This window comes from Ipomoea triloba, chromosome 4 (genome assembly GCF_003576645.1).
Source record: "Ipomoea triloba cultivar NCNSP0323 chromosome 4, ASM357664v1".
NCBI lineage: Eukaryota > Viridiplantae > Streptophyta > Magnoliopsida > Solanales > Convolvulaceae > Ipomoea > Ipomoea triloba.
Window position 1 is genome coordinate 33,832,561 of NC_044919.1, and position 25,656 is coordinate 33,858,216.

General features: G+C 34.9%; 4 protein-coding genes and 1 pseudogene across 4 annotated transcripts; all 5 read left to right on the plus strand.

Moving 5' to 3' along the window:
• The first annotated feature begins 1,908 nt into the window (after positions 1-1,908).
• LOC116016197 (receptor-like protein EIX1) lies at positions 1,909-5,007 on the plus strand. Its single transcript, XM_031256358.1, has one exon. The coding sequence runs from the start codon at positions 1,909-1,911 to the stop codon at positions 5,005-5,007; it is 3,099 nt and encodes a 1,032-aa protein (XP_031112218.1).
• Positions 5,008-7,471: 2,464 nt separating this feature from the next.
• On the plus strand, positions 7,472-10,232 carry LOC116016198 (receptor-like protein EIX2). The gene has a single exon (XM_031256359.1). The coding sequence runs from the start codon at positions 7,472-7,474 to the stop codon at positions 10,136-10,138; it is 2,667 nt and encodes an 888-aa protein (XP_031112219.1). The 3' UTR covers positions 10,139-10,232.
• Positions 10,233-10,835: 603 nt separating this feature from the next.
• Positions 10,836-11,882, plus strand: LOC116016200 (annotated as a pseudogene).
• Positions 11,883-12,438: 556 nt separating this feature from the next.
• LOC116015321 (pre-rRNA-processing protein TSR2-like) lies at positions 12,439-13,332 on the plus strand. Its single transcript, XM_031255361.1, has one exon. It carries the CDS (start codon positions 12,494-12,496, stop codon positions 13,091-13,093), a length of 600 nt encoding a protein of 199 aa, XP_031111221.1. The 5' UTR covers positions 12,439-12,493; the 3' UTR covers positions 13,094-13,332.
• An 8,483-nt stretch (positions 13,333-21,815) lies between these two features.
• LOC116015508 (zinc finger protein ZAT5-like) lies at positions 21,816-22,883 on the plus strand. The gene has a single exon (XM_031255598.1). The coding sequence runs from the start codon at positions 21,973-21,975 to the stop codon at positions 22,666-22,668; it is 696 nt and encodes a 231-aa protein (XP_031111458.1). The 5' UTR covers positions 21,816-21,972; the 3' UTR covers positions 22,669-22,883.
• The last annotated feature ends 2,773 nt before the right edge of the window (positions 22,884-25,656 follow it).

Consider the following 25,656-nt stretch of genomic DNA (forward strand, 5'->3'; position numbering starts at 1 on the left):
AACATGTGTACAATACTTACCCTTACATATATCAGATCAGCATTCGAGTCATAGAGCGCTTCACAGATTCGCATCTCTCGAGAGTTGGAAGTTTACAAAAAGACCATCGAGACATCTGTCGATCGAACTAATCTCTCGAACATTCCTATCTCTTGAGACACCGATGTTCCGCGAACTGGTCTTTCGAATAAACTGACCTCTCAAGGTATCTCTCGATCATCCAAAATCAACTCCACCAAACTAAATAATACTTATAACTCCACAACTCCAAATATTATTTAAGCTTGCATGGTAGACATCTGAACCATTAATATCCACTACTATATAAATATCCAACCATTCTTGTTACTATTAACTCATCTGTCAGCAAACCCACTTAGCTTTCTTGCCTCTGAACCATTAATATCCACCACTATATAAATATCCAACCATTCTTGTTACTATTAACTCATCCGTCAGCAAACCCACTTAGCTTTCTTGCAAATTTCCCACTGTTCTTCCAAAGAAAATATATATGGGCAGCTATAAATTTGGCGTACACAAAACGAAATAAGGCGAATTTCTTGCCTCAAATATGCCTATAGTACGTTGGCCTTGTTTGATAATTAGCTATTAGGCTAGATGGTATTACTAGTTGATAATATTAGTTGATTGTAAATTAGTTGTTAGCTTAAAGCTGTTAAATGTAATTTTTTTCTCAAGAAACTAATTGGAAAAATTGTTTTGAGCAACTTTTTAAATTTTAGCATTTTGAAGTTACAAAAAGATGATCAACGAAACACTTATATTAATTTTTTAACCAAGTCAAATAGTTTATAGTGGTCAAATAAGTCAAAATTGTCTAATAAGCTAACTATTTTATCAAACATGGCCAAAATATATTACTTTTGATAGGAAAATATAATATTTTTAAATCAAAATATAATATTTAAGGGTTGAAAATTTATGTATAAGAAAAATAATAACACTCATGAAAAACTCAATCCATTTTACGGGTAAAGATCATGAGACGATCTCAATATGAATTTTTGCCATTTCGTCAACAACTAAATTTGAAAACATTTTCAACTAATGAAAACACTCCTATTTTCCAAGGAATCCGTTTTATACGCATGAAGTCATGAACTATGTTGAAAGTAAATATTGACTTCAATTCTAGTATTTTTTTTTAAAACAAAAGTTGAGTAAAATTTCATATGTTTTTTTTTAAATAATAATAATTAAACCAATCACTACTTGAGGAGTTGAACTTGAGGGTGTATTAAAACTCAAATAATGTGTATTAAACATCATGTTTTGTACCACATAGGATATCAACTCACATATTCACCATATATATATATATATTCATTATCTTAGCTTCTTCCAAAAAAAATATATTTCAAAAAAGATCTGGCAGCTATGGCTACCATGGTTTCTGATTTGTGTTCTTTCTTGGACGAAGACGGTCGTTGGAAGACCAGATCTGGGTCTTCGTTTCCTGGAAAAAAAGAGTGCATTTCGTACGACAGGACTATAGTTTGTTCATACTAGCTAGTGATACTAATACTTTATCAAGTCTTCTCTGATCTGGTCTTTGTTGAAAGTGATGCCACTAAATTAAAATAATACAATAATATGCATAGTCCTATACAAGCCGTTTGATTGTACGTAATTTCGTTATAATTGAATTGCATTTCGTTTTTTCTTTCAATTACGTTATTTAGTATTGGCTGAATTGCAATTCATAGGTATAACTCATGAATTGCAATTCGGTGCTTCATGGAAAGGAATAAATAAATGAAATGACAAATATGCCCTTAAACGCCCGCCCTCATATGTGTGTATATATTCACTACAAACTCTACAACCAACTCCACTCAATCAATTCTATTCTTTTACTAAATATAAAATAATAACATTTCAAAAATGCCATGCAAAATGCATAAGAGCAATTACACTGCACTTGTTCACTTGATTTCACTTATTGCTATTTTTCTTTATACTGAATCACGTTTCACTTTCACGCAAGGAGTTGGAGCCCAGAACACAACAGTAAGGTGTTTGGAGAGGGAGAGAGAAGCTCTTCTAGAGCTCAAGAAAGGGCTTTTGGATGAACATGGCGTTCTCTCTTCATGGGGAAGTGAGGATCACAAAAAAGAATGCTGCAAATGGTGGGGGGTTCGTTGCAGCAAATACACCGGCCATGTAACTGTTCTTGATCTTCACTGCCCTGTCGATCATGGCTTTCCGGTTCAGATGCCTCTGAGCGGAAAGGTTAGTCCTTCTTTGCTTCAATTGGGGCATTTGGGATATCTTGATCTTAGTTACAATGATTTCCAGGGAGATAACATCCCAGACTTCATTGGTTCCCTCCATAGTTTAAGAGTCTTGAATCTCAATTCTGCTATGTTTTCTGGTAAAGTCCCAAATCAGCTTGGGAATCTTACCAATCTCCAAGTTCTTGATCTGAGTGAAAATGACTTTCTTCCAATCTCAAATCTTGACTTCCTCTCTCATCTCTCTTCCCTAAAATACATTGATCTCACTGCCCTTCGTTTTGAATTGAGAGAATTTGTGAAAACAAGTGTCACCCTCCCTATCTCCCTTGAGGAACTGAAACTCTCTTTTTGCAGACTCTCTGATCTTACACCTTTCTACCCTAATTCTTCTTCTTCAAACTCTCTTTCAGTGGTTGACTTGTCACTTAACAATCTCACTTCCCCTTCAGTTTTCAAATGGCTGCAAAACTTCAACACAACTCTCACTAGCATTAACCTCTCAGATAACCCCCACTTAGGAGGCCCCATACCTGAAACATTTCAAGAAATGGAATTTCTCCAGAGCTTGAATCTTAGTTCAAACAATTTCACAGGGGGCATTCCCAAATCTTTGGGGAATTTGAGCCATTTGACTTCTCTGGCATTGAATTTTAATGAATTGAAAGAACCCCTTCCTGATTTACTTGAAAAGTTATCAAAGCGGGCTGGGAAATCGCTGCAGTTGTTGCGGTTAGATGGCAATAGACTCTTTGGTTCACTCCCGGATATTAGTACCCAATTTCCATTCTTGAGAAAGTTGAAAGCATCATATAATCACTTGAATGGTTCATTGCCGTCGAGCTTTGGAAGTCTTGAGGAACTAGACCTGGAAAGTAACGAGATCTCGGGCTCATTTCCAGACATCAGAAATCTTGGGATTGTATCCGGTCTTAGAGTTCTTGATTTGAGCCAAAATAACATATCAGGAACACTGCCAGATTTAACACCATTCCCATCAATGGAAGAGCTTCTTCTTTGTTTAAATCAGTTGAGAGGTGTCTTACCTGAAAGCATAGGCCAACTATCCAAGCTTCAAAGTTTGGATGTTAGAGCAAATTCATTTGAAGGGGTGATGAATGAATCCCACTTTTTGAAGCTTTCCAACTTAAAACTGTTGAAACTGTCCTTCAATTCAGGGCTATCTTTCAACTTCAGCCCTGATTGGAACCCTCCCTTTCAGCTAGATGTCATGCATTTCACAAGCTGCAAATTGGGTCCAAAATTCCCAAAATGGCTGCAAACTCAGAGTGGATTCTCTGAGCTTTATATCTCCAATACTGGCATTTCTGATACAATGCCAAACTGGTTTTGGGACCTGTGTTCCAAAGTTGAATACTTGGACTTGTCCAACAACAAGATTGAAGGTGAACTGCCTAATTTGTCAACCAAGTTTGGTGTTTTTCCAGAAATTGATCTTAGCCATAACAATTTCAGGGGTCCAATACACTCACTCCCTCCAAAAGTCAAATCCCTCTATCTCTCAAACAATAGTTTTGTGGGTTCAATTTCTTTTGTCTGCAAAGTTATCAAATTTATGTCTATAGACCTCTCAGACAATCAATTCTCTGGAGAGATTCCTGATTGCTGGAATCACCTCTCACCTCTAAACAATCTCAATCTTGCAAACAATAACTTCTCTGGGAAAGTCCCTCCCTCTTTTGGGTATCTCTATTCTCTCAAAGCATTGCAATTGAGAAACAACAACTTCACTGGAGAATTGCCATCCTCATTGCAGAACTGCACATTACTGAGAATTTTAGATTTGGGGAGAAATCAGCTGATAGGGAGAGTCCCGTCATGGTTTGGAACATCACTAGTGGACTTGATCATTGTTAGCCTTAGAGAGAACCAGTTTTATGGAGATCTTCCTCTGAGTTTATGTCATCTTAACGACATTCGTGTCTTGGATCTTTCTCAAAACAGAATTGCAGGAAGAATTCCACATTGCGTGAGCAACTTCACATTTTTGAGTTTGACAAAGAGCTCCTATGGAACCACCGAAGCAAGTAATGTATATTTTGCCTTCCAATATGATTCCTACATAACCAACATTTTGATTCAGTGGAAATACAATGAGCAGGAATATAGTAGCCAATTGAGACTCCTGAAAGTGATTGATCTTTCAAGCAATCTACTGGCAGGAGATATTCCCGAAGAATTTTCTAGTCTTCACGGATTGATTTCCTTGAACCTGTCAAGAAACCATTTGACTGGGAAAATCATCCGGGAAATAGGCCAGATGGAAATGTTGGAATCTCTCGATTTGTCTCATAATCAACTCTCCGGAGAAATTCCAATAAGCCTGGCTGGTTTAAGTTTTCTTCAAGTTCTTGACTTTTCCAACAACAACTTGTCTGGGAAAATTCCATCAAGCACTCAATTGCAGAGTTTCAATGCATCTTCTTATGCCCACAACAGTGGATTGTGCGGTGATCCACTCCCCCAGTGCCCTAGAAATGTTCCAACACCCAAAAACAAAGAAGAAGAAGATGAAGATGATGGGCTTATTATAACCCGGGGGTTTTATATATCAATGGCCCTGGGATTCTCTCTTAGCTTCTGGGGATTTCTTGTCACTTTGTTCCTCAAACACTCATGGAGATACGCGTATTACAGGTTCTTAAATGACTTCACAGACTGGGTTTATGTGATTTTCAAAGTTAATTTGGTTAGACTGCAGAGGAAGCTTAAGCGCCGTGAAATGTGAATGGTAAGTCTCATATGCTCACTCCATAATAGTTTAAAAGAACCCATTTTGCACTTGCTTTCATACACTAATACTTACAAATTAAAGCCTTTCTTGAAACCTAGACATGACACAGGCGGATTCGATGGTTTTGTGCAAACTAGCTGGGAAAAGATACTACCTGCAACATTGCAGCAGCAAGAGCAATAAAGGGATATTTGTTGGTTTAGTAGGCAATATTTGGGAGAAGAATAAAAAAAATTTGTGTTTCAATCATAGTTTAAAGACCTTATTTCCAAGGTGTTGTATCACAATAATAATAATAATTATTATATAAAATAGTAAAAAGAATTTAGTGAGTGTATTCGAACAAAGCTTGAATAGTTTGAACTCAAGTGAAATTAAGTTCAATTTTTTTTAAATTAAAAATAAAAAATAAAAATTAGAGCTCAATCAAGCTTGAGCTTCAATTTAGTGAACTATACTGAACTTATTCGACTAGACTTGTTTACATAATGGACCTGTTTGGTAAATAATCAGTCTATCAGTCAATTTTGGCTTATTTGACCACTATTAGTTGTTTGGTTAATAAGCTTTTTGTAACTCTAAAATGCTAAAATTCAAAAGGCTACTTAAAGCAACCTCTTCAATTAGTTTTTTGAGAAAAGAAATTATACCTAACAGCTATCACCTAACAGCTAATTTATCAAACAATTTTCTACAATCAACTAATATCATCAACAAATCATACCTTCTAATCCAAACCGCCAACTCAATCAGCCAACATCCCTTTACCAAACAGGCCAATATATGACTAATCAGAATAGACTTTTATCCTATAAAACTCTAATAGATTCATGTAGATTTTGCCTTGGAATTCTTATTACTATTAACAGGTCAGCAAACCCACTGTCCTTCCGAACAATTGTTATGCCGTGGACCCAGGTCCACCTTGCAAGGTGGACCTGGGTCTACATTCACATACACTATGCTCTACATTCACATACACTATACTCTACATTCACACTTTGTAAACTCTACATTCACATACACTATACTCTACATTCACACTTTGTAAACTCCACATTCACACATTACAAGATTATATGTTTAGTAATTATATTACCACTGTTATGCATTCACACATTCAAAACTCTATATTCACAGGTCTTATACTCTATATTCACAACTTGAGAACTTCACATTCACACATTACATAACTCTACATTCACGATTTCTATACTCTATATTTACAATTTGAAACCTCCACATGCACATATTTCTGGGCAATTCTACATTCACACAATCATAAATGTACATTCACTATTCTTATACTCTACATTCACACTTTGAAACCTCTATATTCACACATTTTTGTACAACTCTATATTCAGCAATATGTTTACTAATTAAAAAAAAAAAGACAAAAACGATGTAGTTTTGGACCCAGGTCCACCTTGCAAGGTGGACCTGGGTCCACAGCATAATTTGCCCCTTCCGAATATATTAGATATGGATCATCTCTTGAATAAAGCGTTAAGTCATCTGCACAGCCTTAAATGTAGGGTATAGATAACGAACCCAAATTGACTAAACAGAAAAACTTGAAGACATTTTCAACGAATGGAAACCTTTTTATTTTTAAATTTTTTATAGGAATTGAAAAACTTAGGATTGAACTTGACTAGTGAGTAGTGACTACTCACCCCGTTTTATACGCACAGACTATGTTGATTTTAATTTAAAATTTTCTTTTTAAATAAGAGTCCTGTAAACTTTGGAACTTTTTCAAAAATATAACTAATCCTTTTTGACCTGGCTAGTAAACATCAGATTTTATACTACGTAATATATCAGCTCATATGTTCTTGTCCCAACCCCAAATTAAATGTCTCCTCACACTCTGGTCCCACAGAACAAGCGTATAGGAAGATATAAATTACAATAATTCATTAGTTCAGCAGATATGTCCAAATTATTGGTGCACACAAGACATCTGTCCACTTTGAATATAATTTTTACATTACCGTTATTGAGTGTCGAACCTTGATCTCTTTACTCAAATACTGCAAAGGAAGGAATTAAGCCAAGCCCGTCCTGCTTATGTTCTGACAGACTTGCTCCAAGCACTTAAAACTAATGTAACATTACACAAAACATAGTTATAAATTCCTATGCCAAAAATTAATGTAAAGATTTGAAAAAAATACTTGTCCTTGGAAAACCAGAGAATGGTTCGAGGACAAGATGCTCACTCTGGATGAGAATTATTGGTATGAAAGCACTACGCTTTGTTCATACTACTGTACTAAGTTTTCTCTGGTCTTTGTTGAAATCAATACCACAAGGTCCACAAAACTAAAAATAATACGGAGTAATATGCAAGTATATGTGTGTATATATATAAACTACAAGTCTAACACAAACTCCTATCCATTCTATTCTAGTCTCTGTTACTACCAAATTAAATAGTAACATTTCAAAAATGCCATGCACGAAGCGCAAGAGCATTATATTTGCGGTTCGCTTCATTTCACTTGCTATTATTCTTTATAATTTCACATTCACGCAAGGAGATGGAGCCCAGAACACTGCAGTAAGGTGTTTGGAGAGGGAGAGAGAAGCTCTTCTACAGTTCAAGAAAGGGTTTTTTGATGAAGATGGCGTTCTGTCTTCTTGGGGAAACAAAACAGAATGCTGCAAATGGTGGGGTGTTCATTGCAGCAACAAAACCGGCCATGTAATTGTTCTTGATCTTCGCTGCCATGGCTTTCCGCTGAGCGGAAAGGTTAGTCCTTCTTTACTTGAACTGCAGCATCTGCGTTATCTTGATCTTAGTTACAATGATTTCCAGGGACATAACATCCCAGACTTCATTGGTTCCTTCCATAGTTTAAAAGTCTTGAATCTTAGTTCTGCTATGTTTTCTGGTAAAGTCCCAAATCAGCTTGGGAATCTTACCAGTCTCCAAGTTCTTGATCTGAGCATAAACAATTTAGGAGGCCCCATACCAGATGCATTTCAAGGAATGAAATTTCTCCGGAGATTGAATCTTAGTTCAAACTATTTCACCGGGGGCATTCCCAAATCTCTGGGGAATTTGAGCCATCTCACCTCTCTGGCATTAAATTTTAATGAATTGAAAGAACCTCTCCCTGATCTACTTGAAAAGTTATCAAAGTGTGCTGGAAAGTCGCTGCAGTTCTTGCGGTTAGATGGCAATGAACTCTTTGGTCCACTCCCAGATATTATTAGAACCCAATTTCCATTCTTGAGAAAGTTGAAAGCATCATATAACCACTTGAATGGTTCATTGCCGTCGAGCTTTGGAAGTCTCAAGGAATTAGAGCTGGCAGGTAACAAGATCACAGGGTCATTTCCAGACATCAAAAGTCTTGGAATTGTATCTGGTCTTAGAGTTCTTGATTTGAGCCAAAATAAGATAACTGGAATATTGGCGGATTTAACCCCATTCTCATCAATGCAAGAGCTTCTTCTTGGAAGAAATCAGTTGAGAGGTGTCTTACCCGAAAGCATAGGCCAGCTATCCAAGCTTCAAAGTTTGGATGTCTCAGCAAATTCATTTGAAGGAGTGATCAATGAGGCCCACTTTTTGAAGCTTTCCAACTTAACATTGCTGAAACTGTCCTTCAACTCGGGGCTATCTTTCAACTTCAGCCCTGATTGGAACCCTCCCTTTCAGCTAGATGTCATACATTTCACAAGCTGCAAATTGGGTCCAAAATTTCCAAAATGGCTACGAACTCAGAGCGGGTTCTCTGAGCTTGCTATCTCCAATACTGGCATTTCCGATACAATGCCTAACTGGTTTTGGGACCTGTGTTCCAAAGTTGAACTCTTGGACTTGTCCAACAACAAGATTGATGGTGAACTGCCTGATTTGTCAACCAAGTTTGGTGTTTTTCCAGAAATTGATCTTAGCCATAACAATTTCAGGGGTCCAATACACTCACTCCCTCCAAAAGTCAAATCCCTCTATCTCTCAAACAATAGCTTTGTTGGTTCGATTTCTTTTGTGTGCAGAGTTCTCAAATTTATGTCTATAGACCTCTCGGATAATCAATTCTCTGGAGAGATTCCCGATTGCTGGCATCACCTCTCACGTTTGAACAATCTCAATCTTGCAAACAATAATTTCTCTGGGAAAGTTCCTCCCTCTTTTGGGTATCTGTATTATCTCAAAGAATTGCAATTGAGAAACAACAACTTCACTGGAGAATTGCCATCCTCATTGCAGAACTGCACATTACTGAGAATTTTAGATTTGGGGAGAAATCAGCTGATAGGGAGAGTCCCGTCATGGTTTGGAACATCTCTAGTGGACTTGATCATTGTTAGCCTTAGAGAGAACCAGTTTTATGGAGATCTTCCTCTGAGTTTATGTCATCTTAACGACATTCGTGTCTTGGATCTTTCTCAAAACAGAATTGCAGGAAGAATTCCACATTGCGTGAGCAACTTCACATTTTTGAGTTTGACAAAGAGCTCCTATGGAACCACCGTAGCAAGTAATGTATATTTTGCCTTCCAATATGATTCCTACATAACCAACATTTTGATTCAGTGGAAATACAATGAGCAGGAATATAGTAGCCAATTGAGACTCCTGAAAGTGATTGATCTTTCAAGCAATCTCCTGGCAGGAGATATTCCCGAAGAATTTTCTAGTCTTCACGGATTAATTTCTTTGAACCTATCAAGAAACCATTTGACCGGGAATATCATACCAAAAATAGGTCAGATGGAAATGTTAGAATCTCTTGATTTGTCTCATAATCAACTCTCTGGTGAAATTCCAATAAGTTTGGGTCGTTTGAGTTTTCTTCAAATTCTTGACTTGTCCAACAACAACCTGTCTGGGAAAATTCCAACAAGCACTCAAATGCAGAGTTTCAATGCATCTTCTTATGCCCACAACAGTGGACTGTGCGGTGATCCACTGCCCAAGTGTCCTAGAAATGTTCCAAACAAAGACGAAGATGAAGATGATGATGATGGGCTTATCACGCAGGGGTTTTACATATCAATGGTCCTGGGGTTCTCTCTTAGCTTCTGGGGATTTCTTGTCATTTTTTTCTTCAAAGGCTCATGGAGAGACGCCAGGACTTCAGAGACTGGGTTTATGTCATGAAACCTAGACATCACACAGGCGGATGGGATGGTTTTGTGCAAACTGGGAAAAGATACTAGTCTAAAGTCCTTTTTTTTTTTGAAAATAAAGTCCTTATTTGTTACTACGTATTTGAAATGTATTGTATCATAATAAATGTTGTTGTCTACCATTCAGAACTCTTTTTTTTAATCTATATATTTTAAATTTTGATACAATTAAGTATAGTCAATAAAATTATTTGTTTATCACTTTTTCACTACCTCAGTAAAATATCATTATGTGTTTGAAATCATCTTTCGAATTTCAGTGTTTGAATGCACTTGAAAAATTCAGTTAACGAAAAATATTTTTCGTTAACTGTGAAAGAATTTAATTGATAAATTTTAAACAATTCGAAAATTAAATTTATTGAAATTGAAAGTTAAAAATTACAAATAATTGAGCGACAAAAATGGTGACTAAGTTTTAATTCTTATTTATTCTAAAAAAAAAAAAAAAGAAGTTTTAATTCTTATTATATACTTATTTACTACGGAGTATATTTATATATATTCATAGTAGCCACCTCGCCGCCCTTAGTGGGAAAACCTAATTAGGGTACACAGCAACGCTGCTTGATTTTTGGCATAATGGATTTCAAGAATCATGCTCCGCCGCAGCTCACGGTGGAGGCAGAAGCGCAGCTCCAAGAAGGCATCAATCTAGTGCTGTCTCGATGGGCCTCTCTCCAGATGGCCGTCGCAAACGAGTGGGGAGGCCGCGGATCTCATCAGAAATCCCAAGAGCTTTCTGAACGCATCTTCTNTATCTCAAAGAATTGCAATTGAGAAACAACAACTTCACTGGAGAATTGCCATCCTCATTGCAGAACTGCACATTACTGAGAATTTTAGATTTGGGGAGAAATCAGCTGATAGGGAGAGTCCCGTCATGGTTTGGAACATCTCTAGTGGACTTGATCATTGTTAGCCTTAGAGAGAACCAGTTTTATGGAGATCTTCCTCTGAGTTTATGTCATCTTAACGACATTCGTGTCTTGGATCTTTCTCAAAACAGAATTGCAGGAAGAATTCCACATTGCGTGAGCAACTTCACATTTTTGAGTTTGACAAAGAGCTCCTATGGAACCACCGTAGCAAGTAATGTATATTTTGCCTTCCAATATGATTCCTACATAACCAACATTTTGATTCAGTGGAAATACAATGAGCAGGAATATAGTAGCCAATTGAGACTCCTGAAAGTGATTGATCTTTCAAGCAATCTCCTGGCAGGAGATATTCCCGAAGAATTTTCTAGTCTTCACGGATTAATTTCTTTGAACCTATCAAGAAACCATTTGACCGGGAATATCATACCAAAAATAGGTCAGATGGAAATGTTAGAATCTCTTGATTTGTCTCATAATCAACTCTCTGGTGAAATTCCAATAAGTTTGGGTCGTTTGAGTTTTCTTCAAATTCTTGACTTGTCCAACAACAACCTGTCTGGGAAAATTCCAACAAGCACTCAAATGCAGAGTTTCAATGCATCTTCTTATGCCCACAACAGTGGACTGTGCGGTGATCCACTGCCCAAGTGTCCTAGAAATGTTCCAAACAAAGACGAAGATGAAGATGATGATGATGGGCTTATCACGCAGGGGTTTTACATATCAATGGTCCTGGGGTTCTCTCTTAGCTTCTGGGGATTTCTTGTCATTTTTTTCTTCAAAGGCTCATGGAGAGACGCCAGGACTTCAGAGACTGGGTTTATGTCATGAAACCTAGACATCACACAGGCGGATGGGATGGTTTTGTGCAAACTGGGAAAAGATACTAGTCTAAAGTCCTTTTTTTTTTTGAAAATAAAGTCCTTATTTGTTACTACGTATTTGAAATGTATTGTATCATAATAAATGTTGTTGTCTACCATTCAGAACTCTTTTTTTTAATCTATATATTTTAAATTTTGATACAATTAAGTATAGTCAATAAAATTATTTGTTTATCACTTTTTCACTACCTCAGTAAAATATCATTATGTGTTTGAAATCATCTTTCGAATTTCAGTGTTTGAATGCACTTGAAAAATTCAGTTAACGAAAAATATTTTTCGTTAACTGTGAAAGAATTTAATTGATAAATTTTAAACAATTCGAAAATTAAATTTATTGAAATTGAAAGTTAAAAATTACAAATAATTGAGCGACAAAAATGGTGACTAAGTTTTAATTCTTATTTATTCTAAAAAAAAAAAAAAAGAAGTTTTAATTCTTATTATATACTTATTTACTACGGAGTATATTTATATATATTCATAGTAGCCACCTCGCCGCCCTTAGTGGGAAAACCTAATTAGGGTACACAGCAACGCTGCTTGATTTTTGGCATAATGGATTTCAAGAATCATGCTCCGCCGCAGCTCACGGTGGAGGCAGAAGCGCAGCTCCAAGAAGGCATCAATCTAGTGCTGTCTCGATGGGCCTCTCTCCAGATGGCCGTCGCAAACGAGTGGGGAGGCCGCGGATCTCATCAGAAATCCCAAGAGCTTTCTGAACGCATCTTCTCATTCTTCACTCAATCCAAGGAACAGGTATATATTGACGATTTAGAGGAAATTCTTGACGAATTCATGCTTTCGGATTTCAATACCGAGGTCGGAGATGGAAGCATCGAGGAGGTAGCCGAAAAGATGATGATTATGCACGAGGAATGTACGGAAGGTAATTTCGAATCGATTAATGAACTGAAGCGGACAAATCCTGGGAATTCCGCTGTTAATTATAGCAGACAGGCTGCTAGTGATGATGAAGATGATGATGTTGAGAATGATAAGTTGGGCGATGATTCATCTGACATGGCAGTAGATGCTTCAGAGGTCCAAGGCCAAAAAGATATGATGGTAGATGAACCAAGAACAAATAATGGCGCTGAAACGGAAGACGGGTGGACAGTAGTGTCCTCAAGGCGTAAAAATGGTAGAAGGAATTGATTCAAAATTTCAACAGCCCAATTTTGTATTATGCATTTTCAGTTTGCGCAGTTGTGATGTGTTTTATGTTATAATTTTGAGTTGATGCCTGGAATACCACACTGCAAAAATGGTGTCTTTTTGCTATATCTCTACTTTGTTAGTTATATAGAAGTTGACAATTCCAGTGGCATTTCTTGTTCTCTATTATTCTCATATTCCTATTTAAAAAAGGGTTAATTTATGTGTTGATTAGCTTATATATGCCTTGGATGAAATTACTATTAGCAAACTGTTTTTTTTTTTTTTTGAAAAAAAAATAGTAGTTTTGAAAATTTGGGTATTATAGGTCATGATTTATGCTAGAATTGTTAGAACTGTGCAGCTCAACTAGACTGGTGATCAACAGGATAGTTGTATCTTCTTATGGTTTTCAAACTGAAGGTAAATATCATTGGTTTTCAGTCTGTCAATGTAGTATTGAATGATTTTTGGGGCAGAGGTGATTTGTAATGTTGAAAGTTTGTAGAAATGGAACTGGTAGAAATTATCATTGGGAGTATAGCTGTGGGATCTGGGAACCCCTTCATAGTGGCAGGGGGATAGATTATTAGATAGTAGTATACAAGAGATATTAGTGGGCTGTGGCTTTCCTTTAGTTTACCAGGAAGGTGAGCTAAACAGAAAGTGGGGATAATTTTGTGAAAGCTTATCTTGGTTAATATCATTTTTATTATGTTTATTACAGTTTGATGAAACTAGTGTAACTTGTTCCAGACTAAAATGTTAAGTGGGGGACAGAAGAATGCCTCACATAATTAGCCTTTTGTATTGCTCTGTTAAGGACAGAAAAAAGGTTTTGTTCAACCAGTTCCATCTTCAACTGTAAAGATGTCTCAAGAAGAAAGGTAAAGAGGCTAAATAGGTCTAATATGCTGCTGCTCAAGAGTGAAGAGTGTAAAAATGTAGGGACTTTAAGAACTGCTTTTGCTTGATTGTCCAAAGACACATTCTCTTCCTATTCAGAATGTCTCTGGTTTATAGACCTCCCCATCAGATGTTGTATCTCTACATTGATCCCCAGCTCCCTGACAACCTTAAAAAATAATAATAATAATAATACAATGGTGCTATGATCTTTGTTGACCTGTTTTTTACTTGGGATAGGACTAGGCAAAAAATGATAATATGTAAATTGTGATGAGTCAATCTTGCAAGGTGGACCCGGTCACTTCTGTTCCCTTTCCTAGAGAAGTACTTGAAGTGATGAAATATTGGTGAATGGGCTCCCAATAGACCCAGCTCAAAGATATTGCCAGGTCCAGCCCACATCATCTGCCCAATAGGCCCACCTAGGTTTTCTCAGCCCAACTGTTTTGGTCCAATTCCTGTACCGGGCTACCAGCTCCATCTATTCCTTGTGTCATTCTTCTTTATTGCACATTTGTACTTATTTGTATATATGAATTGCGTTTGAAGTCAGTCATTTATTAGGCAGGAGAAGTTCATGGTATACAAAAATTGAGGATGTGGTCACAATATACACCATGTGATCCCAAACACAAAGGATTCCCTAACCAACCAGTGTACCCAAAATTGAGTAGTAAGTAAGATGTTGAATATATATGCATGTTATTTATCTTTGAAGCGGGAATGTAAAAATGTAAAATTTTGTGTTAGATTTATCTCCTCAAGGATTTAGGGGCAATCCAAGATATAGTCTAACAAACTCAGAAATCTGGATTATCAAAAAAAAAAGAAAAAGAAAAAGAAAAAAGAAAATGTTATTTATCCTTGATGAGGGAATGGTGGAATTCCTAGATCATCATGCCATCATTCAGATTTAGAATGCCAACTAATTCTTGTTCCTTTCACCAAACTCTGTTTAGTTCAAATTGACTTACTAATATTTGTATGATTTAGATAAATGCAAAATAAATAAATAAAGATTTAACAACAATGTTTATCTACACAAATTTACAAAAATCACTATTGCACATGCACGAAAACGCTATATGCGTTAATATTTGTATTTTGTGGGAAGGGACAATTCTTCATACATAAGGGTTTGAACAGTTTTAATAACTGTACCACTAATGACATTTTTTGACATTTAAAAACTTTAAGAAATCTATAATTTTTTGTAGTGGTATCGAATTATAAACGGAAGACGACTCTAAAATATTTTTTTTTGTGAGTTAAGTGAAGTGAGAGTGAAAGTAATAGATGGGAAGAAATTGATAATATAGATGGGGAGGGAAGTGGGCATGGATAAAGTAAATTAAAGTCAATGTGGTTTAAATTAGAGGGGTTTGATGGGCACCTTAGCTTTATTATTTATTAGTTGTTGCTTTCTATAGTGTGCATAGTTGTTCAACTTTAATTTGAGAGTGGTTGTTTGATCTCCTACACGCAACTACTACTTCACCACAACTAGCTGCTACTAACAACTAACTAAGCCACCATCCATTTGCTTAGTCAAAATAATATACTATTAATTACCCCTTACCAAAAGGCGTTTACTCTTATGAGAAGGACTTAATACCCTTAAACATGAAAGTTAGGAGTGTTCAAAAATACAAAGTTAAAACATTCTAACTACTCTTGATATTTGTTTGGATGGCTTTAAGCGGCGGGTGAGTAACTAGAATTCGATCAATATGATCATAATTATTATTTGATCTCTAGTGTCTAAACAGAGTAGCACTTAGGTTCAGGCCCATACATTAAAGAACTTTTTTTATTTTCCGGCTTGTCATCTTTTCTAGTATGAGTTATTATTGTTAATTGTAGTGTAAATTTTCATCTTTGATCCAAGTGGGAAGATATATACAAGGATTTTTGTGTAAACCCAGGGGCGATATTACTTTTGCAAAACTTGTAAGCGAATTCACTCTTAGGGCAGTGCTTATCCCATGACACAATGCTTGTGTTTCACTTTGTCACCATTTTTTTTCTGACAAAAAGTTTGAACTCCCGTATACGTAGAAACTCCTTTAGTAGATTAGAACCCCCTTTGAATTTGAATACATCCCAAACAAATGCAATTGATTAGCCAATCTAATCTCATGATGGGATGTGATGAATACATAACCAAAAAAAAAAAAATTTACCTTTGAGCAAATTAAAGACATGCAATGACATCCCGATTATCATTCCTGGTAATAAGTTCTAAATCATGAGAATTTCAAATAATAATAATAATGAGCACCAAAAATTACTTCATAATTAAAGCTTTGATCACATGAAAGCCCTTAGTTTGGTTGGAACTTGGAAGCTAGCTAGTGATGGATTATTTGGAGAGATATTGCTTCTTCAACTTTCGAACTAACAAATCTTAATTGTGAAAGTGAACTCAATTCGTATCGTCCTCTCTTGATTTGGAATTCTGACAGATTAAAATTTTGGATTGATGTGAGACCAAATGCACCTTTCACTCCACATTTTCTTCTTCCTCAGTGGAAAGACCAAACCTCTTTGAGTAAGAGGAAGTCGAGTAAGGTTTAAGACTAATAAGTGCAAACCCCAATAAATGCAATCATATACTAATGGACTTTCAATCATCAATAATATAATATAATAAACAATTAATTCCTATATGGTGAAGTTAGAATTTGAATTCACCTATAAAGTTACGAGTTTAATTCTTACCAACACCTCCACAATCGAACTCATTACACGATTTACCTCTTTATGTGTGGGGTTTATTCTGTACACATCATCGAGTAATGCTCATTTTTAGAGATTTAAAATCATATATAGTCCACTCTAACTCTTAATATATATAGTCTCATAATTTTAAAAATTAAAGTTTATTAGGAGAAGTGGTAACTCACACTTATAACTTAACATCTACACTATACGTATTACATGTGTAAAATATAATGGTCCAATAAATATGCAAAAAAATTGTAATATTTAATACAATTAAGTCATAGGTTTGATAGATGCAAATGAGCGGAAAAGTAGTATTTTTCCATCGATCATGACTAGGTAGTAGGTACGGTGTTGTTCTGTATATATATACTAATTGTCATTTAGCATATATAGCTGTAACTCCATAATCTAAATACCGGATTTAGTTAAGGACATTGCACAGAGAATATTTAGTTAAAAAAACTTGCGTTGTCATCCTTATTATGATAATGGGACAGGTGAGCATTATATATGCATGTATCCATTGTCAACTATGAACCAACAACTTAAGAAAAAGGATCAACACAGATGTGTTACATAATATTAATTGTAAATTTAGACAGTAATTTACTACCAAGTTTATAAGGTAATTATTGATAATAAAATTTCCTATTCAAATTTGTAAATTTTTTTAAATTTCATATTCATTCATTCATTCATTGGTTAATGTGAAATAGTTAATATTATTTCACAATTTCTAAATTTGTTTGATATATATTTATTAAATATTAAATGTGATGGAATATTAGATTTGAGTTGTTATACCATGGACCAGGTCCTAAACTGTGTATTTTAGTATTCAAATTGTGAATTTCTAGAATATAAATTGTGTTTTGTGGTGCATTGATGCATTTAATTGTGGTGCATTTCCTAACACTATTAGTGCGTTTTTGCATATCTAATGGTGCATTCGCACCGGCCACATGTTAAGCCCTGACTGCATTTGAGATGAATCTTATATATATATATGGAAAGAGGAAGGGGAGAACCCCAAAACTGGACTAATTACCCGTACTCATGTTGTTCCTAAAATGCACATCATTTCTTCTGTTCTTCACAAGACTCTCAACAACATCGTGCGGGGTCTCTCAAACTGAATCCAGTCACATATCTCTTCTACCGCAATCTTGCCCAGCTTATTATCAACAGAATTAAACTCTCGCGGGTCATGGGTAATAATTGTCTTATATTAAAAATTATAAAGTGTTACATTTTAATTAATCATCAATTACCGTTCCACATAATTTATGGTAATTTACAATTATGTGAAAAACTTAAAAGGCAAGGAACCATATTGCAGGAGTGCCCACAAGTACCATTCTCAGTATCTTTGGATCGCAGCCCTTTTGAAATAATGATTTTAATACCTGTACGTTCTGTATATAAATATAGTTCAGTTTGACCGTACGTTTATAATTTTTGTCATGCAAATTGAAGTATATATATTAGATATACACGGAATAATAATACTCATATATTAATTATACAAATTTGTAAAAAATGAGAATTGGTCGAAGTTGTCTGTACTGAGTAATTGAGTAATTAAAGTCATTAGGAAAAGTTAAATTAGTGGCAAGAAATTCCCCTACTTAAATGTATTTTTAGCCAGGTAGCCCCAGGGATCGACAGAGTAAACCATAATTATCTTTATAATTAATTAACGTAAGAAGAATGGAAAACCAATTATATTGTAAAAACTACGTTCGAGGCTCAAAAACAACAGCCGTTAAAAAAAAACAAAAAAAAAATATATATCATAGCTTTCTCGATCAATTACTTTTTTGACCACGTATTAAAACTAGTTATATTCATGTCGACTGTTGAGTAAATCTCACTCAAATATGAGATATCTTATTAATTAGAGCAACTCTCTTGTGAGGATCCGTGAAGTGAGTCTGGTCGAGATGAAAATATAATACTTATATTAAAAAATGTAATACTAATAAGTAATTGTTACTTATAAAGAAAAAATAATTTTGAGAAAAATGTAATAATACTTTTAAATTTTGATTTAAAAGTATTACATTTTTCTTTATAAGCACCAAACACTTTTATTCCTAATTAGTACTACATTTTTTTTGTATAAGTATTACATTTTCATATTGACATGACCGGTTTCAAGGACAAAGAACCGTTAGATGGTCTCACATAAATTTTGCTTATTAATTATTACGGAGTTGTTGTTGTTATTGTTGTTGTTGTTATTGTTATTGTTATTGTTATTATTATTATTATTATTATTATTATTATTATTATTATTATTATTATTATTATTATACACACATTTTTATTATTTTTATCTAAAATGATAATAATATTATTAAATAATAAAGTACATGTATGGTAGATAAGTAAGTCTGAAGCAAAGATAAACAAACATTATTTTACGGCAAATAATAAGTAAAAAGAGGGTGGTTTCATGCTTCAATTGATAAATAGATATGATAAATTAAAAAAGGGGAATACTAAATATACAAAAATTAAAAGTAGCACTATTAAATCCAATATTGTACCTCACCTGCCACTCATTTCCTATGTGATTATATTCAATTCATAAATATTGGTAAGAAGATAAAATAAATAAATAACATTAAATAATATATATAAGTGGTCCACGTTTATAACCTTTTAATACCTTTTTAAAATTTGATCATGATACTATACTAAAGTATCATGCATTTCATTTCAGCTGATAATAAATCGTAAATTTATTATTTTATATTATACATTTGATCTTCAATCATTTTTAATACTCTCTTTGTTCTATTTTATCTGTCCACAGTCAAACCAACTCTTTTTTCTTTGCTTATTTTTATTAATATTTTAATTTGATTTTTTATGTGTTTAATAATACTCTTAATATAATTTCTAAATATATAAATTTTACATATTAATTTTAAACTTAATATTATAAAAAAAATTAAATCGTAAATAATTCAGTGAAGCCTCGTTAACACATAAAATGGGACAGGAGAATAATTAATAAATAAAATAATAATTCTAAATATTAGTGGAAGAAGCAGATTGATGGGTATCGAGATCCTATCCATTAGACGTCCTACATCTTTATTCTAGATTTATCCATAAATAAAGAGAGGAAGTGATAGATAGATCGAGAAATAAAACTATAGCAATAAATATAAATATAAATAAAAACGAAATAATAATAAGTGGTATGGCATATATATATATGGCCACAAATTAAATCAGCTGAAAGTAAACTAGTAGTGTGAAGTGTGCATGATAGGAACCTGTATGGTGCATGTCGCTCCTCACTCCCCTCCCCACTTGAAGCCACTAGTGTCCCTACCCAACCCCTCCCCCCCACCCCACACCACATTCAGATATATCTATGTATATATATGTTGTGTGCCTGAAAGCGAAAGCTATCCAAACTCACAATATTTTTATTATTTATTAATTATTATGATGCGTCCTTTTCCAAGAAACCATATTAATTTTATTACATTTTGATAAAAAAAAAAAAAGGAATCATAAATTTTTTTCTATAAATTCAGGTCCATTCAATTTATAAGTGAAAATTGTTTGCTAGTCAGATTAATATTTCTATCAAAATCAGATGCTTATCACTAGCAAATGAGTAACTTTATTTCATTATACTTGTGTAGTAACCAGTGTTACGTTTTGAACTGCATGATGTTGGGTAGAGATTTGAACTTGACTGTACTCTTCATGTTTCTGTCTAATAATTTTATTTATTTATTTTTGTGATAGATAATATTAGACGGGTCGGGAATAGCTGAATAGGTGATGGAAAAGGCAAGAGTTTGCTTGAAAGGCAAAGGAATCTTGGTGGATTGCCTCACTAGCTTGCATCTCTTCTTTCTTTTCTTTTCTTTTCTTTTCTCATTGAATTTGTGGAATTAATACTACTATACTATATATACTGTTGAATTGCATCCAAGTACTTTTCTTTAAGCTTAAGAAGACATTGAGTGAGGGAGGTGGAGCATGCCTTTAACGTGCATTCCCCTTGCTTTCATGGCTGTTTTTGTTCGTGACTTTCGCTGGCAATTTTCTTATCATCTTTTTTTTATTATATATATTTTTTTTAAAATATACTTTAATTTTTCTTTTTACTAATAAAATAAACCATGAAACCGACTTCGAACGCTACCCCATCACCAACCTGCAGCTTGCTTCACTCCTTTTGTTTAATTTGTTAAAAAGATTATTTTACTTTTTTACTTTTCTCCCCAATTTTCCCATTTCTCTTCACTTACAAACACTCAATTTTTGTTCCCCTACACTACCATGACTAGCTTTCCACTAATAGCAAACATGCATTTCCACATTAACACAATAAAATTGAGGCGTATTTTCCGTATCCATAAAGTGACTAGAAATATGATTTTAAGCCGAAAAACCTAAGTTTCTGATTCCTTTAACTTTTTGTTATGAAATTCGTGAACTTTTAATTGTATCAGGCTGTTTGATGGTTATGTTAACACAATGAAATTACGTACCTTTAAGCTAAGATATTCTTTTGCTTAAGTTGGAATTAAACTTTCTATTGTGCCCGAATTCATGATATGTGACACGAAAGTGATACTGTACTGTCAGAATAATTTGTACTTATTATTACTTTTATTCGAAAAATTAGGAGCTCTGATATCATCATAATAGTTTTTGTAAACCGTATGCTTGGTTTTGAGGAGTTTCAAAGTAGCAAGAGATATACAAATACAATGGATTTCTAACAGTTTCAAGGGGCGATGTGAGGAAGTTGAAAAGGTAGGTTGAGATTCAAGTTGCTTGAAATGCTGGTCTACATATGTGTAGGCTAACTGTAACTAAAGAAAGTGACGAATATTTAGTTAAAGACACCTTTTTTTTTTCTTTTTTGTATATTACAAAAATAGTTTTATTTATTTTGGCCAGTTGAGCAAATTGGTGGCTACAGACTGATTCTCATTCATCAAAGGTGTTAAAACTATTCACAAGCTTAGGCTTCTCCTTTTGACCCCAAACATTTTCCCACCATTCATAATTAATATATATATATATATATATATATATATATGTTACACACAACACACATCATCACTACCCCACTTTTCTCTCTCTCTCTCTCCTCTTCTAATTTCTCTCTATCACTCTCCTTTCTTCTTCACTTTCCCACTTCACTTGTTCATTAGCAAGAATAGGTAGCTAATAGCTAGCTAGCTACTAGCTAAGCAACTATGGAGTTTTCTCAACAAATTTCTTATGTTCAGTCTCCAACTTGTAGCGCTGAGGAAGATGAGGACATGGCGGCTAACTGTCTGATTCTTCTGGCGCAAGGTGGGTGTCGCGTGAAGCAAGTGGCGGCGGCGGGGAAAATCAGCAGCCGGAAATTCTCTGAAATGGCCGGCGGCGCCGGCGTGTATGAGTGCAAGACTTGTAACCGGAGTTTCCCGTCGTTTCAAGCTCTGGGGGGCCACCGCGCGAGCCACAAGAAGCCTAAGCTTATGGATCATCACGAGCAGCACCATTACGATCACTATCACTATGAATTAAAGAAACAAAGTCCCCCGCCGCCCTCTGCGGCGCAGAGCAGCGGCGGGTCTAGCAAGCTGGCGAAGATTCACGAGTGTTCGATTTGCCGCGCGGAGTTCTCCTCCGGGCAAGCCTTGGGCGGCCACATGCGGCGGCACAGGCCGCCGGCGCCTATCAACACCGCCGCCGCAAAAGCCTCTGTGAGTAATAGCAACGAGGAGGAGGCGACGGAGTCATCATATGGCGAGGGAGAAAATCCCAGAGGTGCACTTTACTCTCTTGATCTTAATTTACCGGCCCCACAAGAGGAAGAAGAAGGTTGCAACAAGTTTGAATTCTCAGGCAAGCAACAGCAAAGTCTTGTCTTCTCCGTCCCAGCTTTGGTGGACTGTCATTACTGAACAGCGTTCCGTTCGTTGAATTGAAGATCATGGATCAACAAATACAAATTAATAATATGAATATTGTATTATGATTTGTTATACAACTTAAACAGTAATTGTTAGATTTATTTTTATTTTTATTATCATCCCGTCAATATATTGTTGCTGTTCATCATGTATTTTATTAATATTGGGAATCATTAATTGTTAATATTCTTTGGAGTTGATCTATCTATCTGTACGTATATATTTTTCCAATGTTGATCATCTACTTTTTGTAAGAGTAGTTCTATACACTTTGAGTAAGTGGTTAGTGTTCATGGTTGCCTTTCATTCACGAAAAGGAAGTGATGGGGCATCTTTTCTTTCTTTTTTAATTAATTTCTTTTTCCTTCTTTAAAAAAAATTGTTTTTTGTTCTTTCTTGAGTGGGAGAGCGATGTGTAACACATTGACACTCCAAACAAAGAAAGGGTTGTGTGTGTGGATTATACAAATTTGGGGTGGGATCGAACATTTCTCGTCTGTAAGAGTTTACTCTACATATTACACCGGACCACCACCACCACCATCATCACCATCATCATTCATGATAATTGTAGTATCATAGTATATATTTCATCATACAGATTTACATAAAGTATAGGACTTTTCTGGACACCGAGTAAGTACTTTTTTTCTCAAGACGACTTTACTCCAGACTTTATCAAGCACCAAAAAACGACGGTCCTCAGTGAAAACAGCTGTTAGATTAAAGAAATATTTGAGTTTAAGTAGTATTTGATAATATTGGAAAAGGGAATTGGCATATATGTTGGCTAGCTAGGGTTGGGCATAAAACTGAAAGAAGTAGCTAAAGTAGCTAGCACCACAACTTAACCGAAAGGTTGAGGATTAGGTTCATGAGATGAGATGACACTTTGGTTTCTTGAGGATTACAACAAAACAGAAAAGAAAGAGAAACTGATCCCTCACTATCTGTTCCATTAAATGACAAAGAATAAATGGATAGCAAACATGAGCTGGTAACTGCCAAACCCATGCGTATCCATCTGTTTCTTTTTATTTTTTTCTTCCATATTATTATTATTATCTCCGTCTCCTTCTTCCGTCACTCATTTCTTTTCTTTTTTTAGTACTACTGACTCTGTTACAATGTAGTATCTGTTCATAGCTACTTTCTCAACCTAATGAAGCACAAAGAGTCAACAGTTGCCCTGAGGCTCGAACCCACTTATTAACCGGGACACCGGATGCCACTAGACCACAAGTTCTTTGGCCGTCACTCATTTCATTCACTTAAAAACATACTAATTATCACTGACCTTCTCTCTTGCTTTCTTATCTGTTTCAGTATTCTTGCATATTTTTGGTAATTAGGGTGTGAATGTATGTATTAAAATGCTCTAGCTAGGTATATGTTATGCCTCGTGATTATAGATAGCAAATGGGCGGTTTTTGGAAAGATAATAAATATCGGTAGAGAAAATTCGGGAAGATTTTAGCATGCTCAAATTAATGTGTGCTTTCGTTATCCCATGGTATTGAATACCATATGTTAAATGGTCTTTTTATGTAACAATGTTCAAATTTGAGATTTTATATATTTCAATGAAACTAAAATCTTTCCACTTAAATCACGGTTTATTAGTGCATGGAAATATTACTTGAATTGTATAATTTATTATTAATCGACATGCTTCCAACTCGTTTTTAATCTTACTTTAAAAGTCAATTAAAATTAAATCCTCTCGGTAAAAACTTCAATTCACTCTTGAATACATTTATCTTGTAAGGGTGTGCCACGCTAGAGAGCATTGGGCCAAGCCCATATATATATATATATATACTACATCGTACCCATAGGTGTGGTTCGTCGTCTTCTAACATAAAAGTCATGACCGGAGACAATTCAATAATGTGGGAGTTCGAATCACACTAGAAACATGTATGGGAAAAAGACAAAAGGATGATGGAAGGTCTAGATTGGATCTCTTGTGCGCACATGAAGACTATGATCTGACCGGTGGGCTGATTGCACGACTCACGAATACCTCTGCAGTGATTTAATGACTTTAGAGACGGGGTCCTTTGGGATTAGGATTAGTCTGGCAAGGTTGATATAAATTGAGTAGATTTTTAAAAATAATAAAAAAAACATAAAAAGGAGGACCACAAAATTATAAGTTTGACTCTATCAAGAGTATCCTATTGGCTTTCTTGATTTGAGTTAGTAAGCTATAGATAACCTATGTTAGTTTACCTTTTTGTGGTCCATGTTAGGATCAAAATTTTCAAAAGGCGAATTTACTCAATACATAACCTCAAATAGTGACCGTAAGTTTCCCTTGCCACAAAAAAATAATAAAATAAAATAAAATTTAAAAGAAAAAAACTTGTATGAAAATGTGATGGTTCACTATTTTTTTTGGTGCGCAATGTGATGGTTCACTATACTTGGTCACTTGTAACTCTCAACCCACCCATCACACACCTAATTGCTTAACTCTCTCGTACTATTCAAGTTTCTTAACTAACTAACTATTCTTTCTGATCGATCTGATCTATATGTATACCAGAACTATGTATGTATGTATATATTATATTATGGCCTGCAAGTCTGCAATCACACGTCACTGCAAGCAGTTGAGTGTGATCACCTCCAAAGTTCAACTATATCTAACTATAGCTAACTTTAATTTTATTCAATAATTCAATTCAATTAATTTTAATTAAATCTTGATTGCGTGACCCAAATGAAATCCTTGTTTAGGATACCTTACACTTTGCTTTTAGTACACAACCACAAATACTCAACACTAACATTAACTTGTGCCTAATCTCATCTCATCATCTAATTAACCAAATCTTCATCCTACTACCTTAGCTTTAATTTGTGCTTCTATGTCTTGTCACCCTTAGCTTGCTTGCTTGTCTAATGCATGATGAATTCACCCACAAATTTGAGGTGCCACTTGATTATATTGATGCAACTATAACTCTTAGC